This window comes from Myodes glareolus, chromosome 24 (genome assembly GCF_982192425.1).
Source record: "Myodes glareolus chromosome 24, mMyoGla1.1, whole genome shotgun sequence".
NCBI lineage: Eukaryota > Metazoa > Chordata > Mammalia > Rodentia > Cricetidae > Myodes > Myodes glareolus.
Window position 1 is genome coordinate 11,989,740 of NC_142049.1, and position 26,762 is coordinate 12,016,501.

The 26,762-nt window shown below is 42.1% G+C and overlaps 1 protein-coding gene across 2 annotated transcripts in view; it reads right to left on the reverse strand.

Moving 5' to 3' along the window:
• Nucleotides 1-26,762, reverse strand: part of Tmem135 (transmembrane protein 135) — a 176,387-nt gene that overhangs the window by 3,531 nt on the left and 146,094 nt on the right. For both annotated transcript variants that reach the window (XM_048435237.3, XM_048435236.3), the window contains 8 exons: nt 17,218-17,259; nt 11,899-12,045; nt 9,169-9,238; nt 6,711-6,878; nt 3,970-4,033; nt 3,151-3,227; nt 1,324-1,422; nt 462-529 (listed from right to left, as the gene is read on the reverse strand). In XM_048435237.3, coding sequence (XP_048291194.3) covers nt 462-529; nt 1,324-1,422; nt 3,151-3,227; nt 3,970-4,033; nt 6,711-6,878; nt 9,169-9,238; nt 11,899-12,045; nt 17,218-17,259 — 735 coding nt within the window. The remainder of the gene's footprint in view (nt 1-461; nt 530-1,323; nt 1,423-3,150; nt 3,228-3,969; nt 4,034-6,710; nt 6,879-9,168; nt 9,239-11,898; nt 12,046-17,217; nt 17,260-26,762) is intronic.

Below are 26,762 nucleotides of genomic sequence, written 5' to 3' on the forward strand. Positions count from 1 at the left end.
CGTGCGTGTGTATGTGTACACGTGTGTGTGTATGTGTACACGTGCGTGTGTATGTGCTCTGGAGACGGTACTCAGGCTTTGCACACACTATCAGGCAACTCTACCACTTAGCTACATTCCCAGCTTAAAATTGATTAATATTCTAAATAAAGGAAGAGTTTAAAGATATACAGATAGATAAGATTAAATGCTGATTATCTAATCAGTGACAAACTATCAGTCAGCAAATAAGCAGACCAACCTAGAATCTGTAAAATATCCAAACTACTGTAATAAAAACAATCATCAAATATTTAATTTTCACTCAAAGGAAATCTGATGTATTTCTTATTAAGTAGGTTAAATTTGGTTTACATAGAAATAACTAATTTGCCACTGAAAGAATATTCCCTCAGAGGACAAAGACATTTTTATACAGTTATTCACTTTTTATAAGCAGTGAAAATATCTTGATCACTTACCTGCCCTTGGTGAGTCTTAATAGGAACTTCCAGTAGGATGGTCGCAAGTTATGAACTTCCATAACAGCCTAAGAGTATCCAATTTGAGAGTTATTTCAGTAAATACAAATACTGCAGGCTCAGGCAATAAAGCAGTTCTCGTCTCTGCATTTGGTGCATTTTAAAAGTTTCAGTGATGACAACAAAGACGCGCTCTTATGTGAAGACACTCTAAGAATCTTTGCTAACATGCTTTCAAGTAGATGTCTGCTTTCGAGATGACAACTGGTCAGCAGCCATCTTTATCAGGAAGCAATAATGCCCACGAGATAGCAGACAATTTGATGTTCCTGGGCTTCAATCTGACAGCACCCCTGTGAGGAAGAGCAAGCACAAAGAGCACCCCGACACACACACACACACACACACACACTTCTGCAATGACCTTTAACCCAGCCACTACAAGAATGATGAGACAAACACAGAGAGCTCAAGCTGGCTTATCCTCTCCTTCCAGAGGAATGTAACGGAGTATCCAGGAAGGCATCTGAGTATATTCATATTTAAGGCTCACACCCTTTCTTTTCTCCAGTTAGGACAATTATATCAGGGTGTTCTAGGTGTTCTACCTACAACACAGGGCTACGAATTCACCCACCCATGTACACTACTTAAACATAAATATTGGTCTGTTCTTCAAGCAGAGTCTGGGACATTAACATGTTCAGTGCTTTGAGACATACAAGCTCTTCTTGGTTTGAGAAAACAAACCAACAAGAAGGAAGCCTGACAAACAAGGGTGTTCCTAGGCTCCGATGTCCCTAGCAGCTTAATGAAAAGCAGAAACAGAAACTGCTGTTGGCCTCTCCAAAGCCATACTTACTGCGTGGAAGCAAATCGCCGTGGAGATGGAATAGATGATAGTATCTGCTTGAGGAAAATATGGAACCTTCCCGGCCGCGATGCCCTTAAAATACATTGTCTGCAAATCAGGCAGAATGTAAGAGATTATGTTTGGTTTAAAATGAAGCAACATTAAGACAGAACTGAGGAGTGAGCATCCCAGGGGTATTTTCTGCCCTTCCTCTGAGAGCTCAGACCCTGCACATCTTCCCTATCAGTGTGCCGAGGTAGCCTTCTCCGTACTTCCTTCCTTCACTCCACACAACAGTGACTTTATTTCTGCTGCACTAATGTCATTTCTTCTGGATGCTTCTGGAATGCTTAACTCCTGCCTTCCTTTGTTAGGCTTGTTTACTCCATCATTCACTGAAGATCTAATGGTGTGAACTATATGATGGGCAGAGTTAGGAGCAAGGCATTTATTTATAAAGGAACAAAATATAAGCCTCGCAGATACAATTCCTGCACTCTGGAATTGTATTATTTCAATTTTCTTACTATTTGTAAGTAAGAAATTACTTACTTATTTCTTACTCTTCCTTTCCACTAGTAACCCTGGCCAACTCTGCCCTAAACATATGGAATATGTACACTTCTCTACTCTCTTATGGGTTACCAACCTGCAAACATCCCCCAAGGCCATGCATGGCATAATGGTCTTCTAACTGCCCTTCACGCCTACTTTGAAAGCACTCTACAGAATAGTCTTTTTTTCTTTAAATGTAAAATAAATCAAGCCATTACATTCATATAACCCCATTTAGGGGCTTTCATTCTGTATTTTTTTTTTAAATACAGAGTCTCATGTAGCTTAGGCTGGCTTCAAACTTGCTATATAGCCACGGATGGCTTTGAACTTCTAACCTCCTGCCCCCACCTCCTAGTGCTGAGTACAGACTAGTGCCCCCACACCAATCTGCGACTTAATGAGCTAGTGAATCTGAGAGCATTGACAGCTGCGCAAGAGCTGGCAGTCTACCGAGGAGCCTCAAGTTGGCTCTATCAAACTAGGGCTTACCAAAAAGCAACCACACACTTCTATAGCTCTGAACATGACACAATATGGCAATAGGAAACATTTCTGCTCCTCTAGCTCTCCAGGAAAAATGAAGCTTAAATGCAAGCTTTTAGATCTAGTTAACAGTTTAAAGGAAAGACAGGAGTTACACATTAAAGAAGGAAAGCAAACAGGACGGAGGAGGAGGAGAGAACACCTAATGGAGGAGAGGGAGAGGAGAGAGACAGGAGAGAGAGGAGGGGAAAAGGGAGAGGAGGGGGAGGAGAGGAAAACAACTCCTAATGGAGGAGGAGGAAACTAGAAGGGGTAACTGTAAATTAAGAAAGTCTTTGCATGGGCTAAACAGAGGACTGCACAAACACACAAGATCCTCAGGGAAGAAGGAAGCTAAACAGTTAATGATGCTACTATGAAACCAATAGGCTTTTTAAATGCATAAAATGGTACTTTAGCAGTACTACTGATTTTTCTTTTCAAAAGTATTTATCCTGAGTCTGTGTGGGTGGGGCAGCAGAGTGCAGATGAAAAGACTGTGGATCCTGACAAGCACTGATGTGCATGGAGCATCTGAGGGGGGACTGCTTATACTATGCTTTTGCCATGCGTGTTGTGCTTGAGAATATCACAGACGCACAAAGGAAATAAACATAAGTGGGAACTGTCAATACTTGGCTAGACCCAGAGCTTGCTTTGGAAGCAGCTTATTCTTGCAACTCAAGCAGTTACAGGCAACAACAAAAGCTTTTTTTGTATCTGTGGGAACTTCTCATGCATGAAGCCTGTGCTTACCTCCACCAGTTTGGAAGCTAGGTACATGGAAATTGTTGTGCTCTTATAAAACATCATGGATACACCTGCCAAAAACCCTGGAACAGCAAGGGAAAGACTGATCAGATGGTAAGGTCATCAGAAATGCTAATTCACTTAAATAGGAAAAGATGTGCGCTCAGAGCTGCCCCCAGCTGGACAAAACACGACGACAGCAACAAGTCCCATGACACTAAAACACTGAGACATCATTAATCCATGATTTTAAATAAAAAACAGTGATCTTCAGAGGTGAGAACAAATAGTGCATGACAAGGAGCCCTAACTTAAAGAGCTCAGACTGCTTTCGGTGTTGGCCAACACTATTGGCCACAGCATCGCCTTCACTGTACAAGGGGAAAACCAAGGGGCAGGGGATGGGATCTTCGAAGACTTAGCTAACTGAAGTAGTTACATCCTAGACAAAGGTCTTTCATTTCTATTTCTATAAAATAGTTGAGTGCCTTTTAACAATGTAAATGTGTTATCTTCCAGTGGTGAAAACAGATTTGTAAATAATTCTAACTGGACTTCACATTAACAACTTTTATAATTGTCCTTGTGTTCCTTGACGATACATCCTCGAAGATTCCTGGCAATGATGACAAATCAAGTTATTACATTGCCAACTCAAATACCAGACAGCTGGTGAGCCTCAACTCACTTAACCTCACACACTCACGGGGGTCTTCACAAGGACGCCATTACAACGCAGGAAGAAACTGAATGGCTATGGGGGTTTGCACACCATCCCACCACCGACTGCTCTAACAATGAGCATTCTTTGGATGACTGACTTACCAGCCACAATAGCATGCAGCTCATCGTCCAGGTTCCGGATCCAGCGGAGGAAACAACTCGTCCCCTGTATTAAGGAGAAAACACAACCATCTTGGTTACGTTTCTTCTGAGGGGAGGGGGAAATTGCATGAGAACAAAACCTGTGCTGAGTGATTCTCTCAACAACCGGATCCTGTGTGAGACAAGCTGGACCCACGACGGGGAAGTGCGCTTACAGCCCCGCACCACTTACTCAGATCGTATGTCACACTGCTGCAATGCTTCTCGAAGGCCCGCCCATGAATACAGCTCCCTGGGACCTGGAGCAAAAGGTCATTTCCACCTTAACAAAGCCAAGGGACTGGGTGACCTACGCATCTGTGAAGCCAGTTTGCTGGACCACAGACACAGGTTCTCAGCAGCGGCCGAGGAAAGAGAAAATGCACCTGTAGCAGACACAGACCACCAGAAAGGTCACTCCTCAGCCAGAAAGGAGGTGACACTAGACAAAAGCTCAGATCTACAAAAAGAAATGAAGAGAGCTTAAAAAAAAAAAAAAAAAAAGGCGGGGGGAGAAAAAGGATAAATTTAGAAGACACGTTTCCATTATCTGTAGTCAGCCAAAGAAGAGTCAACAAATTATGGGCCTTTTAGCTAAAAACGGCCTCCATGTGGCTTCCTATGGCTTGGAGAGGAACCCTGGCTTTTGCTTCTTTCTTTGTTTGGGTTCTGTTTTTACATCAGGCCTGGCTCGCCTGCCAGGGTTTTCTAGAACTTCTAGGCTCAATCAATCTTTCTGCCTCAGCCTCCAGAGGACTGCAGCTAGAGGCAGGTTCTATCATGCCAGTTTTCAAAGTTTGCTTGGGTTTTTTAAGTAGTTTCACATGGATAAAACCAAAAGTGTAATAATATTTTATGATGTAAAAATTCTATGAAGTTCTAACTCGGCATGGTAAGTTTTAGGGGAACACAGCATGCTCACTTGTGGACACCTTGCCTGTGGCTGCTTTGACGGCTTTCTTATCACACAAACACAGCTGAGTGGTTGTGACAGTGATCACATGGCGCAAAGCTTAAAATATTTACTCTCTGGCTTTTCAAAGAACAAGTTGACTGTAAAACAAAAATATTAACAATGCACTGTGGAGTTTTCGCATCTTAAAGATAAATGCACAACAGATGGGTTAGAAAGGGATTCAATGTACAGTGTAATATTTTTACATTGTATACGAAGTGATAATACTACTTAATGCTGAGCTTATAAGTCAAGAAATATTCTAAAACAAATGAGAACACTGTTACAAAAATAAGTATTAATGCTAAGTCAGCAGGAATAATACTATGAAGCAGTAAAAATACACAGCTCAAAATAAGAAGGGGATAAGGAGGGAAAAAATGGAACACAAAACTAACAAGACTAAAAAGACAATAACTGGACTATACTATACATAGTTGAAATGTAAAGAGGCTAAGATCCCCAATTAAATCACAGAGAATATCAAATTATGTTCTAAATGGAGGTATGGTGGCTCATCTGTATAATCGCAGAACTTGGGAGACCAAGGCAAGGAGGTATTGATGGGAGTTCAAGGCCAGCCTGGGCAGAGTAAGATCTTATCTCAATGGGGAGGGAACCAATTATACAGTCTGAAGGAAACCCAAGGTGAAACTCAAAAATTAGAAATATGTTCACAAGTCAACATAAATCAACAATTCACCCCTTAGAATGGGAATTTAAATTCACAAACCAACATTCAGATAGTGAAATATTTTCGCGGTCATGAGTAACACAGAAGGCCATCACTCAATGTTGCCACAGGCCGTGTCAAGGACGATCTCTACGCACGTGCTACTGTGGGCTTGTCGACATATGGAGACATTTACAGACACACACAAAATGGGGCAGAAGAGTGAAGTGACAAGGATTGGCTGCTTTGGACGGCACAGCAGGAACTGTGAGTGGGCCCAAAAGAGGACCCCACTGCCTATTTTACAGCATTACAATATTGCTCATGTGTTACGAGAGAAGGCCATTACAGCATTGGCCAAGACCGGCCACCTGCTAGAAATGTCAGATGTATTCAAAAATGAGTAGCCAGGCAGTAAATGTTTAAAATGACTTAAATGTTTTAAATTAAAATATTTAAAATTATTTTTAAAAATTACACAGAATATTATTATATTTTGCTTAGGAAATATGCATTTCCCTAGAATGCCTATGTGTTAGAAACTAAAAAAATAAATCTCTGAAAATATATATAAACACAATATGGGCATAAATTCAAGCATATTAAGAAACATTCTAAACAAGCTTCTACAACCTGAGATCATAATAAATTGTTTACACTTGGTGATGCTAAGCTAATTATAAATACTCCAAAAAGTACCACCAACTAAAACAAAAGCTGAGTTAAGACACATCTTATTCTAACAACAGCCATGCCATTTCTTTCTCTTTCTTAAAAATTATTCATTCATTACTTTCATTTTATGTGTATAACAATTTCCTATGTGTGTGTGAGGTGTGTGTGAGTGTGCGTGTGTACGTGTGTGTATTATATGTGTGCCTGGTGCTCACGAAGGCCAAAAGAGGCCACAAGATCTGCTGGAAATGGAGCTAAAGATGGCTGTGAGCCACCACTTGAGTGCTAGGAACCCAACCTCGGTCTTCTGGAAAGGCAGCCAGTGCCTCTAACAGGTGAGCCATCTCTCCAGCCCCCTTATTTATTTTCCATTTTTTCCTTCTTTTCTGATAAGCTTACCTTATATATACTAACAAAGGATCCGAGGAAAGCTCCCAGCTGGAAGTTTTCTTTGTTGTAGAAGAGCGAAAGTAGCCGGGATGGTTCTGTGAACAGATGTCTAAACGCAGAGGGAACCCGTAGACAGCACTGAATCAAGTAGCCCACACTGAACATCCTGATGAAGCCCTAGAGAAAATTCCATCTCTTTACATTTTGTTGACAACAACCACAGTGAGTTTAGAAACACAAGCATGGAAATCCCCCTACCTCCCAAAAATAGTAAACAAAACCAACTTCCTTGGGAAATTTTAATAGGAACTGTCTGGTCATCGGTATAAACATGGATTTAGAAAAAAAAAGAAGATAAATTCATTTTTTGTTTGTGGCTCCGGTATCATATTTTTTAAATAAGGAATTTCCTAGGAAATGGGAACTCTACATAGGTCTTGACTCCTATAATCTACACATAAGCTTAAACAAAGAACGGCTGCTTTGCAGTGAACCAAACTGAGCTTGCAGTGTCTTCCCGTCTTCTTGTCTCCCCCACGGCAACAGGGAAGGAGCTGGGACCTTGCCTGCCTGCTAAGTTCCTAAAGGTCAGGCTTATACCTTCCAGATCACAATGTTCATTTTTAGGAAAAGAAAGAAACAACTGCACTGCTATGAGAAAGAATTGATTGACTTTCCTAAAGCCTGGTGACCAGAAGAAAATCAAACAGGCCAGTCATTTATGAATCCCCCGGGTTCGCCTTCCTCAAACTGCCCAGTATTTGCTCAACAATGAAACAGTCCTTTTATCTCCATAACATTATGGTAGTGACTTGGAGATGACAAACAGGCTAATTTTTTTTCACTCAGTTTTCAAAAGATAAAATAAAAACATTTTTGAAAACCAATCACTTATACCTTCATATCATCAGACAATATTTTTTGGCTTTCTATTATATGCCAAAATTACATAGATGTGGGGGACATGGCAGCCAAGACCAAGTTCTTACTTTTGTTAGGCTTTATAACCTCATATGGAAAAAGAAAATAAATGAGTAAAAGAATGAATTACAAATTACAGAGTGTTGTGGAGGAAATATTCGGCCACTGGAGCACCTTCTACTAGACTGGAGAGTAGAGAAAGGCTACTGAGGATGTGACGTTCAAGTAGACACAAAAGAGACGCCATCATGAGTACATGGCACACAGTATGGACAGAGAGCACGGAACCAGCAAGCAGCAGAAACAACCCCTGTGGCGACAGCTGAGAGCAGACTGAGCTGAGGAGAACGCAACCCATGCGACTCTGCACTACGGGCAGTAGTAGCTGTGGTCACTCACATGCGGTATAAGCAAGGCACCACCATAGTGAGACACACCTCGTAAGAAACTTCAGCATTTTAGCCTTCAATCCCAGCATTCAGGAAGCTGAGGCAGAGGAAGGCAGATCTCTACAAGCTCAAAGCCAGCCTAGTATACACAGAGAGTACAGGACAGCCAGGGGCTACATAGAAAGACATTCACCAAAACAAACCAAGAGACTTCCAAGTGTTTTCATTGTGGAGACTCCTCTCCAGCTGGCCTCAAATAGTTTTGCACTCATGATTGTAACATTCACTTCATAAACTGCTAAGTCCTTAGCACTGGAATGTATTTCAAAGAATCACTAAATTTTTGACTGCTTGGCAATTCTCACTCATTTTTTTTCAAAAAATGTTCAGTATCACCTCCCACACCCTGCCTGAATTCTCCCCTGAATACACTTACTAAGCTATGAGAAAGAATTCTCTCTCTTTGCCAGCCAGTAGACTGTGACTTATTTGTTGCTGTCACTTTGAAAGTGAGGCAGGAAATCGAATCTGGACCACGTACAAGGAAAACACCTTCTACTGTGTTAGCCCCAGACACAGCTCTGAGGATCCTGAGTGTGGAGTTGGGCAAGGGTCACTAGCAGCACTGAGCCTTGGCATTCCTCTTATGAGCACTGATGTGGGGCTGTACCTAAGTTCTACATCATTCGGAGAGTCCTGCCATCCGATGTTTGTAGAACTTGGCTCGTATCAACTGAGCCAAAAATCCAGACTTTGTAAGAAATAGCAGTGACTTTTTAAAGCACTGGAATGTGAACACATCCGAAACCGTGGCACTTGCAACAGATGGTGCCACCTGCCCCAGATACTCTTCCCAGGGCTGGTGATGAGAGAGGAGACAGGAGGCGGGAAGTATAGTTTCGCACTATTACCCAAGGATCCCAGAGAACAGGGAATTTGTGCAAGTGGGTACAGTTAACTCCCTTAATGCTGAGCTATAGAGGCAAACTCTATTCAGCAAGACAGTGTCAGAAAAATGATTTGAGTCAAGTACAAATTAAACGGCAGCGGAGTTACTGTGAACTTTTCTACTTACTCAGAGACGACCACTGATAAGTTACTTGAGTACAAAGTCCATATTGTTGACAAAGAGAAGGTGGACACCTTGATAAACTCACTTTAATGCAGTAGGAGATGCAGTTGTCTTCGTAATGCTTGCAGCATCTGTGCCTTGGTCCATGCTTGCATCTGGAATCAGACCAGGGAAACGACACTAATTACAGCTAGAGTACGTGTGCGTATATCATGCATCACTTGGAGTGCCTGGGCATGCATGTGTGCACATTGTGCACGAATGTGCTGAAAATTCTTTAAAACTTTCTCACCAAGCAAAGAAAAGAATATCACTTTCCCTCTCAATGGTTACAGCGTTTTTTATGATATACAGAAGCAAAGTTAAGAGGCTGTCATTTTTATTTTGTCAGTAACACCTCATATAAAACATGTGATCACAGTTAAAATTCCCGGTGGTGGAACAGAAAGACGATGCTGGCAATTATTTATGAGTGAATAAGAAAAATATGTATACGCTGTCTATATACACCACCACATTTTGGGTGCTTTAAATCTCTTGTTGCAGAGGATGATGATTATAAATCATCCGTGAAGTCAGCACTTGAACAAAATCATAATGAGACTGTGTTCCGGTGCAGGAATTTATACCTAATTATATTTGAGAGGAAACATCTGGAAAAGAAACCTGATAAAGTGTCAGAATTCAAAATTCAGTTATTAAAATAAATATGGAAATAGGAATCATGTGGGGACTCAGGTTATTTGTGCTTTAACTGTAAACCACTTATAGTCTGGTGTTTCATATAAACATTGCTGCCAGGACTACTGTTCTTGTGGGACACTGACCCCATGATCCCTCATTCACCCTTGACATAAAAATGGAAGTGGACTAATATGCCTCCTGATCACTCTCGTTTTCCTTGAAGGGCTCAAGTTCCAAAGCAGTCACTATAACGTCTTCCAGGCTAACTGTTTCTGCAGTGGGAACGCACAGACTCTTCTGGGTACTACTGTAGCTTGCAGAGCGCCATTCTGGCTCTGCACCTCTCCGACCCAAGTGCTAACTTGCGAGCAGGACCTTTCAGAAGGCTGCTTCTGCACTGCAGCTGGGTCACACGGGCAGCCTCTCCTGGCCAAAGGCGATGGCACCCGTCCACTCAGACATTACGCCCTATGTCATGGGACTGATAATGCCGTGTCTGGCCATGTGCAAGCGCTGACGGATTAAAGCTGGAAGCTTGACCAGAGGAGAACCAGAGAGTTCTGTCTTGTGCAAACCATCACTGTGCGCATACGACTAAGTATCCTCTTCAAAGATGGGCCAGGTTCTGCTACCAGAACTGCTTCAGCAGCAAAGTCAGGTACCGAAGGCAGCAGGGCTGTCATGTGACCTTCCCTTGCGCACTCAGAATGGCTCCCAGTGACACAGAGTGCTGCTTCCAAACTTGTAGCTTCGCTTTGATAGGATTCTGTAAGTAGTTTCACCTGCGTGGGCTGACTTGCATCTGCTCGGGCAAGGCCGCCCATGGCCAGATCAGCACTGACGCCGATCATGGTCTCCTCTTATTAACCTCTCGGTTACTTTGGTTAAGGGGAAGCGTCTCTTTGCTTCACTCGGGTAACCCAACTTAGCTTTGCATTTGCTTAGTGGGTTCACTGGCACACCTGTCCTGCCCCATCCTTCCTTTCTTTGCTCCTATCTTCTCCATACAGTGTAGACTAATATGAAGATAAAAAAACAACAGGCAGCTCCGCACACGCCATTTCATTTGCTGTCAACCCCAGGTAACAGACAAGGATTTTCTGAAGAATGGTGTTTTCATCACTTGTCCAAAGTCACAGGGCTGCTAGAGGCAAATTAAGAGTCAAGGTGGGCTTCCTAATTCCTTCCTACAAATGATCTCGTTTCTCAATGCTGCCTACTCAATCTGCTCTCTCTAAGACACATCACTGCCATGTCCGTTTCATTGGCTGATGTCACAATTTTAAACCACTAAATTTATTTTATTAAATGTCTATGCTAAAATAAAAATGAATGTTCAAAATGAACAGATTTCTCATTCTATATAGCATACAAATACAAATATTTCTGGGATGAAATAGTTCATCCCAGAGCCCTAAATCCTCTCAATGTAAGGAAACACCCTTTACTTTAGGCTTGCTCCTTCCTCCTATAGCATTTGATTCTCTCACAAGTGCTCTCTTGTTCCCATGGCCTGACAGCCACAGAGCACAAGCCATGTGTCCCGACTCCTCCCTTCTCAAGCCTCCTTAAATCTGCCCAGAATGAACAGAAAACGGTTTCGAGTCCATGAAAATTTGTACTAAAGGCATCTGATGACACCATCTAGCAAGAAAGAACGAGGAACATTCCCTCGCCATCACATCCTTTTATAAGCTCTAGGTATGGGGGTTGCTGGAACAAAAAACAAGGAAATACAGGTCTCGGCATGAAGAGGCTGTGGGAGGCAGGGACATGGGAGACAGGGACACGGGAAACAGGGACACGGGAGACAGGGACACAGGAGGCAGGGACACGGGAGACAGGGACACGGGAGGCAGGGACACGGGAGGCAGGGACACGGGAGACAGGGACACGGGAGGCAGGGACACGGGAGACAGGGACACGGGAGACAGGGACACGGGAGACAGGGACACGGGAGACAGGGACACGGGAGACAGGGACACGGGAGACAGGGACACGGGAGACAGGGACACGGGAGACAGGGACACGGGAGGCAGGGACACGGGAGACAGGGACACGGGAAACAGGGACACGGGAGACAGGGACACGGGAGGCAGGGACAGTGTGGCCACCAGGACAGAGTGCTCACATGGAATCCACGAGTGTCCTAACCAGCGCGATTATGTTCATCCCTCTTGGCTTTCCCTTGTGCCTCTCCCTCTTCTGCTCCACTTTCGCATACGCGGTCTCTGGTGAGTACGAATGTGTGGGAATTTCCTCCTTCCCCACAATGAACCTGGAAGAGAGAGCACGGGGTCAGTCATCTTCGCCGCTCACTTTGTTCAGTAGAAAAAAAAAAGCTTCAATACAAATATAGTTTAGAGAGTTTTTTAGTTAAAACATTATTTTCACGACTTACATAAAATTATAATATACTCTAAAAAGGATTTTAAAAATCCTTTTAATTTACTTGACATTGCTGATATTTTTAAATCAAATTGATCAACAACAATATACTACAGGACTTCAACGAGGCACTCAGGACATCTTTAAGGTATTACAGGCTGTAGGTTTTTCAAGAGAAGCAAGCCAGTTTGCATCCACAAGTCAGTCACAATTACAACTGAATTTGTGTCTCATTCAGAGTAAAACTAAGCTTATACCTAATGCTATTAGGTCTAAAGTAAGCTCCCAACCCCCACAGTGACAGCTTGGGCCCAGCTCAGGCTGAACTCTGACCAAATAAACACGGGGCGGCTACTGTATAAACAAAGGCTTACACTGGGCCTTCCTCAGACACTGGTCAGGTGGAGCCACTACTTCCCTCAAGGCCCCCTACGGCGGGGCATCTCGTCCCCTATTAGCACTGATCTGTAACCCGCATCAAAGGTCCTGGCTCTGCTGGTCCAGGAGCCTCCCCCTCCATAGGCACTGTTCTAAACTTCCAGGCTGTTTCAGCTCACAAACTCCGTCCAGTCATCTGCCTGCTCCCTTTAAAGCCAACAGGTCTCCCCACCTTCCCACCCGCCCTCTGCCTTTTGCTACACCCCAGAAGATAGCCACGATAGCATTTTATTTCCCCAAATAAATCATTCTTTCCACCCACGGAGTGATCTAGTTTGGTGGTTTCCCTGCACGTTCTCTTACATCTGTATCTTCCCAGATGAACAGTGGCAATAGGAAAAGTCCTTTGTACAGGAAGAGGCTGTAGGTCCCCAGTAAAACAGCGTTAGCTTAGCCGGGTGGTGGCAGCGGCAGCAGCACCGCCTTTAGTCCCAGGAGGCAGAGGCAGGCAGATCTCTGAGGCCAGCCAGGTGTACAGAGTGAGTTCCCCAACACCCAGGGCTACATAGAGAAACTTGTCTCAGAAAAAACAAGTAAACAAAAACAACAAACAACAGCAACCAAAAATAATGGTAACTAAAGAATAAAAGCAAACAGAACTACCTACCTGTCTTCATATCCTTAGCATTGTTATTATCATTCAAATCTACTTATTTTTCTTCAGAAAAATCAAACACATAGGAGACGACCATTTGTCAAAACAATTGAAAATGTTCCCACCATCAGCTAACAATGGAGGCAGGAGCTTTTTCAGAAGGTTCAATTGAAAATGTTCTGACCATCAGCTAGCCCTGGAGAAGGGAGCTTTCTCAGAAGGTTTGCAGTTTCAAACCCCACTGTAGGAATCACTGCTGTTACAAAGAACAGCTGGACTTTCTGAAGGAAATCCCACTCTCGAACTTTCAGAAAGTCAATATCTAAACTATCAATTTAACAGAGGATTAATATTACTCTAATAACATTCCAGACTGAGCCCTGTGACAAAAAGAATGGGAAAATATCTTGTTGCCTGCAAGGTATAGGTCTCTCAGCTACCTCTCCAGCACCCTGTCTGCCTGCATGCCGCCTTACCCCACCATGACAATAATGGACTGAACCTCTGAACTGTAAGCCAGCCACCCCAGTCAAATGTGTTTCTTTATAAGCATTGCTGTGGTCATGGTGTCTCTTCACAGCCATAGACTCCCCAACTAAAACAGCAAGACAGGGATAGTGCCAACAGGCATTTTAGAAATGATTCATCATCTGTTCCCATGCCACCAGAGCAGGACTATACTTCCCATGAGTGAGCGTGAGGGACGACCCTGAACATAGAAGTCACACCGTCAGCAGCCACTACCACAGAGCTGCCTGTCTAGAGTCGGATGTCTCACTCACTGAGCCAGGCACCTTTCAACACCTGCACTGGCTCTTCTCCCATGGTCCTTCCCCTTGCTGCTAGTCATTCCAGTGCCTTCTACTCATATCTGCACAGACAGATAATCTGTCCACAAAATTTCCAGAGGAGGTTTCCTAAACTGCAGAGCTGAACTTGATATTCTCATCCTGGAGAACTGGCTTAAGACCTACTGAGTTACCTGCAGACCCCAAGGCTAGCATGTGGCCAGACCGCTGTTAACTTCAGTAGGCTGAGAGACTGGTCCCCAAGCAGGTACGCCAATGCCTTAGTGCTGTTCTTCTGGTACAGACTCTCTACATGTCCATTAACTATCTCTATCTGCTTTTACAAGCGTCATCCCTCTTCCTTCTGTACTGTCAGTCACTCTTCCCTGGGGGAAAGAAGGCATCAGTGAAATAGACAACACTTAACTTTACTCTCACAGCATTGGACTTCCTTTTCGTTGAAGTCGAAGTGTTCTTAGCACTTTCTCTGCCTTGTTCTCCGTCTGTGCTCCTATCTACAACCTGGAAAGTAGCACGCTAGTTCTGACTGAAATATACACCTGAAAAATCTGGTCCTTCATGTGTGATACCAGCACAGTTATAAAGAATACTGCCTTCTCTGTAGACTCTGAAGGCAGGGATGCATCGAACTCACTCATCAGTGCATTCTCAGCATGGCACACAGCTTGGGACAAAGTGAAAACATAACCAAATATATAGCAGATGGATGTTACCTTTAGAGTCTACGTATGCTTTCAGAGAACACCTTAAAACATGGGTCTTTTAGAATTAGAGTAAAGTTTTATATTCTAAAATTTTTTTGCTTGACTCCAGTCAGTAAACATTAAACTCGGCTGCTTTATCAATGGCTGCAATAGATCAAGGGGACCTTTCCTCTACAAAACAATGTGCTTTCATGATAGAGTGATCATAATAATCTACAGAGGAAGAGCACTTCCTCTGAGCCTGATGGCAACTGCATCCGTTCACCTTCATCTGAATTCCAGAGTGGCCAGCGTCCTCAATCCATCAAGCACGGAAAATCCTTCTCTCATAAAAGGTTAATACTACAAGGAAGTCATACTAAGTTTGGCTACCACAAGTATATTTCTGTCCCCTCCCTTCTGTAATTAATGATAAATCTTGTATTTTTGACAGGCTATAAACTCACTGCATGTGTCTGTAATAAAAATCAGACAGGCAACAACGAGAATATGCAGATTAGAAAATCATGCAAGGTAATGATTTAAGAAAACTCCAAGAACAATGTGAATTAACCCACTATTTTTGACACTAAAATTTAACAATAAAAACAGAATCTTACTTTTGGTACTAGAATTCTAAGCTATCTTTAAATCTCTAAGAGTAATCACTGGGCAATACAGGCACTCTAAAATGAAACCTAACCTGTTTAGAAGAAAGTCATTGACCACATCAACACAACAATTTGCAGTTTAACAACTTTCTTTAAGCAGAAAACTTGCAACAATGAACAGTTCTCTAGGATGCTGTCCTATTCTTATTAACATAGAAGAAGTTAAGTGCAAACATCCCAAACAAGACCCTGATCCAAAATGCACGTGAAGGATAGATACAAAAATATCTGAAATATCTCAAGATTTTTCTAAGGATTTGGGGAATCTTAAGAAAACGAGGCATAATTTTCTCTTAAGAAAATCTTTTTGTTTTATCATCAGTCTTCAGTCTAAAAAGCATGCGTTATCATCTTTTAAGAACAAAGGCAAAAGAGTTATTTTCTCATTTATGTCTTGATGAAAAACATAAAGTAAAAATTTTATGTGCACCATGTCTTCAGAAGTCTAGTTACCACAGTCTTATCGCAGCTTCCACTTCCTCTCCACACCCCTTGGTGACTGTACCCAGGGTCTCCTACACTCTGGACAGGCGACTGTGCCCAGGGTCTCCTACACTCTGGACAGGCGACTGTGCCCAGGGTCTCCTACACTGCAGACAGGCGGCTGTGCCCAGGGTCTCCTACACTCCAGGCAAATGTTCCACTACTGAAACACTCCACTCACAAAGCGGATTCAAGTTTTGCTTTTTAAAATTTGAAATCAGTTTCCTGTCACGCCATCCAACTCTGTTAGTGCCAACGTCCTCTGCACATTGGCTTCCAGGTTGTCAGAGGAGTAAGCACCATCCAGGAGTCCTCACTTTCTACCTGCTCTGCACACTTAGCCTCCAGGTTGGAAAAGACGGAAGCACCATCCACTAATCTTCACTTTCTTCCATTAAAAGCATAGTTTTCTCTTCAACCTTCCCATAACCCTACAAGTCCCAGGACTTTCCTCGTCTTCCTGCCTCTAGCTCTCTGTCTCCCAAAGTGCCAATTACTTCTGCTGGACTCACCGTCCAAAGTCATGGTGCTCGCCTCCCTCAAAAATCTTTAAGTAGCTCTCTACTACCCACTTATCAAATCCAAACCAGTCTCTCCCCTACCCTGACCCTTGTCTTTGACACTCTGACTCCACCAGCGAAAACTACCTATTCCCCAATAGACACATTTATTCACCTCTACAAACAGCGCTCTGCTTCATTCTTCCTTATCGAAAGCGAGGCCTCAAATGTATGTCCCTTGAAAGATGGTGAGTCAGCAATCTGAACGCTCACTGTGTGTGAGCATGTGCAAGCTGATCCTCAGAATAAGATACAAGACACCCTAACTTTTCTGTCTAATGCTTGCAATGAATGCTATCCTACCGAACTTCAGTAGGCAAGTACTCTATGAACACTGAAAAAAAAAAAAAACAGTGCTTATGACACAACTGGGAATATGGGGTTTGCATGTCATATGTGCAGTGAGATGTTAGTGAAATATGCCATTCAACACATGACAAACAAACTTTACAGAACGTTGCAAAAAAATTAATTGCCTACATCATGAAAATGCTTTGAGCTATAAAATACAATAATGGTGACAACAAATGCTTACACAGTATACATAACTGGCCAGTTCTATGCTAAGAAATGAGGTAAAAACCGCTCCAGGAGCACTTAGGGCCTCCTGTGCTTGACAGTCCACAGTCCCACCGTAACCCAGTCTAACAAATCATTCAATGAACTACCCACAAAGGCAAAGAAAAACTATTGCAACTTTTAAAACTGTTGTCAGATTAAAAACTAATTTATTAAATCTTTATTGTCATTACATACACTCACATTTTTAAAAGATTAAGTTAACTTGAACCCTCTCTCAACAGAAAAACAGAACGTTACTTACCTAAGTGCAGAAAATGTAAAGCCTTTCAAACCATCTTTGCACCTAAAACAGAAATTTGAGATCATAAAATGACATGTTTAGGAATATACAGTAGTATAGTAAATGGCTTTACCGTCCTAGAAATGGTTTAGCGTGTGCAATCTTTTGGTAATGATACAAGCAATGACAGCTGCAGGGAGTCACCTTGCTCACTCAGGAACAGAGCTCGGGGCTCAAGCCTCAGACCCTGGGTTGAACACAATCTTCTATGGGCGCCACCTGGATCTAAAATGGGGGTAAAACACTCCTCCTTCTACCCGATCCTAGAGCTGATTTCCCGTGAAGACAAACAACACATCCACTCTCTGAGTATCATATGGATGTCAATTCAAGGTCCTGACTTCTCGCTCATTAACTCAGTGGGTGCAATGCAACAAGGAGCAGAGTCGAAGAGGCACAGAAAGGCTTTAAGTTCATTTCAGCCAAGGAGAACACATAACATGGGACAGGAACTGAGTGAGACTGGGAGGAGAAGAATCCAAACAGTATTCCCTGAATATTTATCATCGCTGGGCAGTCTGGGCCCTTCATTCATGCTCCATGTGACAACAACACAGCTCTGCAGGTCGGCTTTCATGCATTTTGTACTTGCATGGGGGCTCAAGCCCTGCAACAACCTCACCTCAGGAGGTCACAGGACTAACAGACTTACAGGACTCAGAATTCCAGGTGTGGGGGTAGAGGCAGTGGTAACCTGAATTAACCATCAGGCATTTCCCCTTCTCACCCCACTGCTACTGTACTGTATCTAACTGGGGAGGATGCGGGCTATGTTGTAATTAAGATTCTCAGATTAACAATAAATACAGAAAGACATCAGTACTCAAAAGCCACTCATGCAAAAATGATTATATCCACAAAAAAATCTTTGGTATATTCAGTCATAAAAAATTATGAATATTTATTTTCAAAATCTCTTAAAAATCTATAAAGATTAGTGATACAATGGTGGTCTCACGAGACTCTAAATTTAAAAGGTATATCTTCAAATATAAGTGGGCAACTGATTCTATTCATTACTTGCATGATAAGTCATAAAGGAAATACACAAAAAAACAAACTATCTTAAAATTTACAAAAAAAATTATTTTATTGGATGTGACCTACAAGCTTAGAAAATATTAAAGCAACATGAAGATGTTGTAAAACATTGAAGTATTTATTTCATAGGTCATGTTACCATACATTTCAGTGGAAAATGTAACCATAAAATTTAATTAATATACTACATAAGTGTATATACAGAATGGTCATGAAGGCAAACTAATTTATAAATTAAACTAAAACTGTTTTTGTGAAAATTGCATTACTAAACTTCTTTATCTTCATCCATCAGGAGAAAGTGATTACAGTAATTGAAAACCCATAATCTACATTGGTGGAGTGGTGAAGGAGCAGGCAAGGGACCGACTGGCTAGGGAAAAGAAAGCCGTAGAGCAATTAAAAGATTACGTAATCTGGAAACAAATTTTGGCTTTGAGACGTCACTGTTGAAAGACAGCTGTTTGTCCTGTACAGTGTTGGATAGTTGAAAGATTCTGACAATGAGGTCTGGTCAGCCAGGCATATTTGTGACCCTGCACAATACATTTAATTGCAGACCAAACATCACAAAGTGGCTTTCAAGAATAAATGAAGAGTGTACAAATGAATCTGAAATTTCATTATGAAGTAGGCTGGTTCTCCAGTAGGACCCTGTGGGAAGCACTGCACATTGATAAAGTCCTAACATGTATTCAAAGGGGCTATTCTTTCTTCCATTCATGGGTATAAAGTTTGTTAAGGTGATTGAGGGTCAAAAGAACAATAAAGTAACTATTCCTGTAAGAAGAATCTTTAAATGTGGTCCCACATTTTGACATTGAGTGCATTGTGCAGGCATTAGCCTAACTATGAAACATTACTGAAATCTACGTTAAATGAGGAAGGCATGATATAAAGATTTCAACAGAGCCAACCCCATTAGCTGGTCCTCACTTTGCTATGACCTGGGTGATTATAGTGCAGATCAAACCAAGTCTCCACTTAAGGATTTGCTCAACATATACTGGGCATAGGAACTGGCTTAGGTCCAATTATGTACCCATGGTCACAAGAACATCACATTCTCATCTGACATCCACAATGGGGGAGACACTCAACAAAAATCTAAAGCACAGAATAACTTTAGTGGTACAAACCCAGCATGGAGACCTGAGAGAGGGCCCCACCCCTCACCACAGGCGAGGATGAACCTACCCTGAGGGCATGCACCTAGGGGAGCTGACTCTGCCATCACACCAGAGGGAGGTGGCCCCAGTGGCTCAGTCTGACCTGCCTGGCTAACAACTGGGCCTTGGGTTGACCTGCCCTAGTGTCTACCCTATCTAGGTCCTGCTGAAACTCATGCAGGGACTGGTATTGTGGATCACACCAACAAGACACAGGATACCCTAGAAGTCACTCATAAGTGGTTTTTAAACATAAAGCAAAGAAAGCCAGCCTACAAATCACAATCACAGAGAACTTAGATAACAACGAGGACACTAAGAGAGACTTACATAGATCTAATCTACATGGGAAGTAGAAAAAGAAAAGATCTCCTGAGTAAATTGGGAGCATGGGGACCTTGGGGAAGGGTTGAAGGGGAGGGGAGAGGCAGGAAGGGGAGCAGAGAAAAATGTAGAGCTCAATAAAAATCAATTTAAAAAGGTATAATAAGAAAAATCCAGTAAATTCAGAGGAGAAAGGGGTTTCCATCTCTGCACAAAGGCCTCAGTCAATATACTGCTACTACCAAAGGTGTGGGTTGGAAATGCACACCACATCCCGGAAGCACACTGAGGCCTAATACTTGTGTTACTAAAATAACATTCTTCATCAAATGTCAAAATTTTGAGTTAGATGCACAAATAATAGTAAAAACAATTCTGCACAGAATGCTTTTTCTCTCCCATGCTTACTTAATCCCGGTGAAAATACTTCCATGAGATTTTTATGATTATAATTACAACACTGTGCCAGCAGATGTCACTAGAGAACCACCCCTGGAAGACCTTATACCTAGGAAGCAACCCTGTTGTCAAGCTTTCCTCTTAAACATAGTTTTTACATGGAATTCAAAATATCACTAGCAAAAAGTTACATTATGCTTTGATAAGTAAATATGATATCTGACTTTTGACGTTTGTTTCTATAGTTCTGTAACATCACAAAATTGTCCAGTGTTAGTACACTACTTTGCCCAGCCGGCACGTGGGAAACTGGCTGCTTTGAGCTGCCTGTCCGCGTCACTGTGTTCTCCAGGAAGCTGAAAACAATGACAACAGCAACAAAAGCTTTGTCTGCTCAGTTCTCAACCACTGGGTGAATGCAATCAATATAAAATATGTCCTAAGTTTCACTTACGTTTTTTCAGAACAATGCATGGCATAAGAAAACCTTGATATTTATAGTTAGAGACACTAGTCATGATTTGTTAACCAACCTTGAGAGAACCGTAAGGCTAACACACACACACACACACACACACACACACACACACACACACACACACACTGGGAACGGGAATTTATGGTAATATTCTGTGTTCTCTTCTGGTTCAGACTCACAGACTAGCATCCATGAAACCAAACTGTGGGGTAGCAGTAGACACACCCCCTTAATCTACCCAATGATCAGTAATTGAGCATGTGCTACAAGGGGTCCTTGCTGACAGCCTGGGGAACGCAGGCAGCTTATGTAATGCCTTATGTACTCAAACCTTAGATTTCTCTAGTTCTTTACACTATCTGACTGGCTCACAAAACTTATATGAAAACACAAATAAAGATCAAAAAGGAAAAACAAATTAGATTTCAGATGCTTGTGCACAATGCTAATTCTTAAAATAGTTTATTTTGATAGTATTAATGACTACTGGAATCAAAAATAAGTTACTTCATTTTATGAAAGCATTTATTGTGTGTGTGTGTGTGTGTGTGTGTGTGTGTGTGTGTGTGTGTGTAAATGCCACGGTGCATGTGTAGAAATCAAAGGACAGCCCTCAAGAGTGGGATTCTCTCTTTACACCAGGTGGGCCCTGGGGACTACACTCCAGTCTTCAGTCTTGGTGACTGGAGCCTTTGCCCACTGAGCCATCTATCCAGCCCACAAACATAATTCTTTTTGAAAGAAACTGCTCAGAATTCAAATGTTAAGATTTCTACTAGTGTTATGGGAATAAATGACCAACGATAAATACAGCCATGTATGATCGAGGTTTTGAATTCTTCAATTGCTGTATTATTGGTAATAAAATCACAAATTAATTGGAATGAATCCAACAGAAAAATTTAACCATCAAGAAAGAATAAATATCTACTTAAATACCTCAGATTTAGGGGTATAAATGTTTTTGCACTAAAGAGAACTCGTGGAGGTGAGGAGAGGGCTCCGTGGTTTATAGCACTTGTTGCTGTTGCAGAGGACCTGGGTTCAGGTCCTGACATGGACACAGTGGCTCACAACCATCCATAAGCACAGTTCCAGGGGATTCAGCATCCTCTGTTGACCTCCATGGGCATTAGGTACATGTGGTGCACACACATACACGCAGGCAAAACACTCAAATATATAAAGGAAATAAGTTAATCTATAAATGCAATTGTATGTAGTTTGCTTTTAATATGAATTACTTTTTTAATCTCACAAAATAATAAAAGGGTTTGTAGTTTCTTTTCCCAACTCATTTTCAAAAGTAGGAATATACATTAGTACTAAATTATAATTCAATACATGAGATTTTACCAATAATTGTGGATTTTAACACATTTGCCTGCCATGTAAATAACAAGAAAATTAGCATAGAATTTCATCTTATGTTTTAAAATGTCTTAATCATATATGTATAGCTAATATATTAAACTGATCACTTCAAGTTACTATTCAGAACGTATGATGTGTGCAATTAAAACATTACCCCGCCTAAATATCCACAGCAGGATCTTGCTCTTACACCTACTACGTTCAAACAACTAAATGGAGCTTCCTTTCAGCCTACATACACCACTTAACATAAGAAATCAGAATAAGTAACGAGCTCTTATTTTAAGTTCCTCACACACAGCAATCCAGGGCTGGGAGAGCAACAATTAAATCAAGAAAGATTGTTTTGTTTCATCATGAGCAAACCTAACTCAAATATTCTCAATACTGCATTTGGCTCTGACAGATACTGCACTGTACACTCACTTCATGCCCTGGAGCCCTGGGACTGGACTGGTCCAGAGAATGCTGCCGAGGCAGGCAGCATGCAGGGAACCAAGCGATTGAGCTCCTGAAGATTACTGCGCACCGCCTTCTGGTGTGTCCCACACACAAATTAGAAACAGTTGGGCTTACATGCACAGGGACAACTCCAACCGAATCAGATTTCTCCTTAAATTTGGATGAGCTTAAATGGCTTTTGATTAAAATCCACACCAAAGGAAAGCAGTGCCTCCTTCCAGCTTCAGTTGGTGGCTTAGGAGCCAAAACCCACCAGAAGAGAAATGTCACTAGGATACATTTCCACCCCGAAACAGGCTGTGACAGCAGCAGTGGGAAGTCTGAGGATGATAAGGAGCTGGCTGCAGCTTCCAAGGTGCTGCACTGGAGACCCTGCATGAAGCGCACCAGTCACACCCGCTCGCACTTGACACACCAAGGGTGGCACTGAATAGGAGAGAAACGGCTTCCCATATGAGTCTCCCAAAATGTAGCAAGTGACTCAAGTTCACTGCACTGGCTAGAAACAAAACCATTCACAGTGAATGAAGCTGTGCTAGGAAACCAGGTTTTAGAGGACCTCAGGAATAACAAGTACTCCGCATTTTCTTCTTCCATAAGTGATAAAAAAAAAAGATGGAATGCTTTTAATGAAATAGAAATTTTAAAACATATTAACTTATTTCTAATGTACATTGGTATCTACGTCATTAACATAGTAATTGAGTTTTCATATTGAATAAAATGAACTGCTATTTAAAATTCTAACATTAGTCTCTCGTTTTTCAGAAACGTATGCTTATTTAACCCCAAAGTTCAAATCTAAGATAAATAAAAAAAATAAATGAAATATGCATCTTTTGGCATTTCAGCAGCCTTGGGAAGTTGCTATTTCCTGATGAACCTACGGATTACAGTCACCCTGAATGACAAAATATCCACTTAAAATGCTCCAATTGACTTCCTGTGAATAGTTTCCCACATGCACAACAGAAACTGGGAAAGTCGGGCCACACTGCAGTCTTGCTGGACAAGAGAACGGTTTCAGCAGTGTAAAACAAAAACCGGAATTAAAGTACATTACATTTTACAGATGAAGACACCAAGGCCAGAGAAGGGAAGTGCCCCCAAACAGTTTGGTTGCACCTCACCCCAGAGAACAGGAAGTCCACCCAACTGGTTAGCTCCCAGGCTTGAGTTCCAATTGTGGAAAAGACAGACCAGGGACAAGTAAAGGATCTGAGAGTACCCAAAGGAAACCACAGACCCAAGCACGACATCGGCTGTCATTCAACTGGCGCTAGGCAAACTTTACGAGCCACGAAGGGCATGGAGAGATTTAAAGGAACAGGTGCCCAGTTCCTCACTTTCAAGCCATGATTCGCCTGAAAGTGTGTCTCGGTCAGGACTCCATGCTCCCTGTCTGTACCTGCCTCTCTTCTAGGACAGCCTCTTTCCACACCAGAAACAGAAAACCTCAGTCACTGCCACTGACCTACCGAGAACACAGAACTCGGGAACTCCACCAGGGAGGCCGAAGTATGTCTTGCAGCTTATGTTATGAGAAACTCTCCACATGGGTCTCATGCAGATGCATGCGTAAGCCTGGGAACAAGAGGGCTGGGTTAAGGAAGAACAGAAACAAAATTTCAAGGGCTTGTACCAACAAAAATTTATTCTTTGCTTACGCCACATGTGTGGGAAGAGCTAGCTACGGTAGACCTGAGGCCATCTTCATTTTGTATCAGAGTGTGACAGAGAGATGTCCATCTGGAACGAGTGTGAACTGTCAAAGGAGGAAGAAAGAATGAAGAAAACCAGGCTGCTGCCTCTAATTAAAGGAAGTCACTTCCACTTAGATGCCAAAGCACATGAAAACTGCAGGGACCACGGCATCAGGAGAGAAGGCGCTCGCTCTCCCACGCAGGCCCACAAAGGGCTGTGAACAATAGCACCTGTCTACCATTAAGGCCAAACACAGAACTGCAGAGAATCAATTATGTTTATTTGGAATCTTTAAGGAAATTCAAAACAAAATTCCATTTTCTACATAACATGACACCATTAGTCAGTGTTTCTCACACTAACGTTAAGCAGGGTGATTACAGGCTTTTCTATGGCACATTAGTTGGGAATTACTTTATAGTGTATGCGCACACTACATATAGTCTAAGCTGCCTTCTTTACAGATTTTTAATCGTTCGGACATTTCAGAACATTCTGATTACACTCAACTGGCAACAGTTTTGCCTAGCAGATAGAATGCTTAGTAAAAATAAGTTGAAAAAAATTAATCTATGTAGAAACAAAGAAATATATTCACTGTATAGCAATTATAGTCCTAATTGAGCACCAAGTTTCTTCAATTCTTTTTTCTAAGAGAAACTCTGAGGTTTGTCTATCTTGATCTTCAGTTTTTGAAACCATTTTTGAATTCCGTAGCTCCGAGGACTCAAGCATCCTTGCCTGTCTTCATACTGACGAGCTGGTACATGTTTACACTTGGACATGAACGCGTGCATCCGAAACAGAGGGCGCCAGTCTCTTTCTAGGCAGAGGTGTTTTTAAAACCCCATGTGAAATAAACTGCCATTGTAATCTGAAGCTGTCAAGGGTAAGAGGCGATGTCCCTGCTGGCAGGTATGTTCACTAGCCTACCAGGAGCCTCAATCCAGCGAAGGGATGCGAGGGTAGCACTCGCATGCTGGGTCATCGCTGGAGCAGGGTCATCATTTCTTCACTCACTCAATCCTTCACCCCGTCTACCATGCAAGTCCTCACGCTCTATGACAGTGTCACAATCCAGAGAAGTAGTCGCCCAAATAAACAACGATACTGTGTTACAGAAAGTACTTTAGTATACAGAGCATGGCACTAGTAAGGCACAATGGAGGACCACCCAACCTTGGCTTTAGTATCAAGAAGGTCAAGGCACAGCATAAAGGCAGAAGTAGAAACAGAAGATGAAGGAATCCATGTGACTTGGAAAAGGGGTAACTGGGTATCAGGAACAGTGGAGGGTTAAGATGCACAGCGTGGGGAAGAGCAGATGTGGGAGAGAAACTGGCACGGACTGCACAAACACGAGTGGCTCTCGTCTCTAGGAGAAGGGCGACTGATCCCACCACTCAAATGACCCAATGATTTTTTAATATAATCTCAGTTAGTTAAATCTGTCAAAAAAGCAACCTACCAACTAAATTCTGAAATCAACAGATACTAAAAACTAAATCTGAAATCAACAGATATTAAAAACACCTAAAATGTCTATTATTCCTTTATTTTGTTTTTAAGTTAAAAGATGAAGCCACCCACTAATCTTCATAAAATTTAATGCTTATCAAAAGATGTTACATAAAAAGCTCAAATAAGGCTAAAAATTAATTCAAAACTACAGTCAAAGGAACATATAGAGATAAAATATCAAAACATAAGTAACTAAAATTATTTGTAATAAGTCAAAAAGCTCCAATGCTTTAGCATAGTAAACATGATCTAATCAGGCATTCAGGTAGGCTGCCCCCTCTTCCCAAATCCCCACACAGAGGAAACCCTCATTTCAACCAACTACAATATAGGTCCAGACTACACTATGTGTGTGTGACTGCTAGCAACATCAGTTCTGAGTGGGAAGAAGGAAGGGCAATGAAAAGTGTCCTTATAGAGGGAGAAGCTGCTTTCCCGCGCATCATTTGTAATTAACACTACACCTAAGGAATAACGAAGCAAAGGTTATTTGTCCAAACAGTTACTCATTTGTTCAACAAGTAATTATCGGGCCCTGAGTTAGAGTCAGACGAGAGGCAACAGATTCATTAGCAGGCTGTTTAAACTCTGGACCGGAGTCTCCACCTGAGAATGTAAATAGTGCAGTCATACGGCTCAAATGCTACTATCACCGCACTATTATTACAGCCCCCACAGCTACAGGCTAAGACAGCATTGCAACTGTCGCCTTACACACGGAAGGCAAAAACAGTGAACACTCCTGACTTAACGCAAGCTCCCTGCCTTAAAGCTTCAGGCAATATGGTATTGATTCAGGACAGTATCTTCCTGAATTAATACCATATTGGCTTCACCATGCTTCGTAATTACCGGCCTCATTCAGAAACACATATATAATCAGACTGGCATATAGTGATTTACAAGCTGCAAGTAGGTACATGTAATATAGATTGTCAAGTGAAATTGGGACTTAGACTGAAAACACGTTCAAGCTTGTGAGCACATGAAGTCATAAACCATGGCAGAGCCATGTGAGAGAATAGTATTCAGCA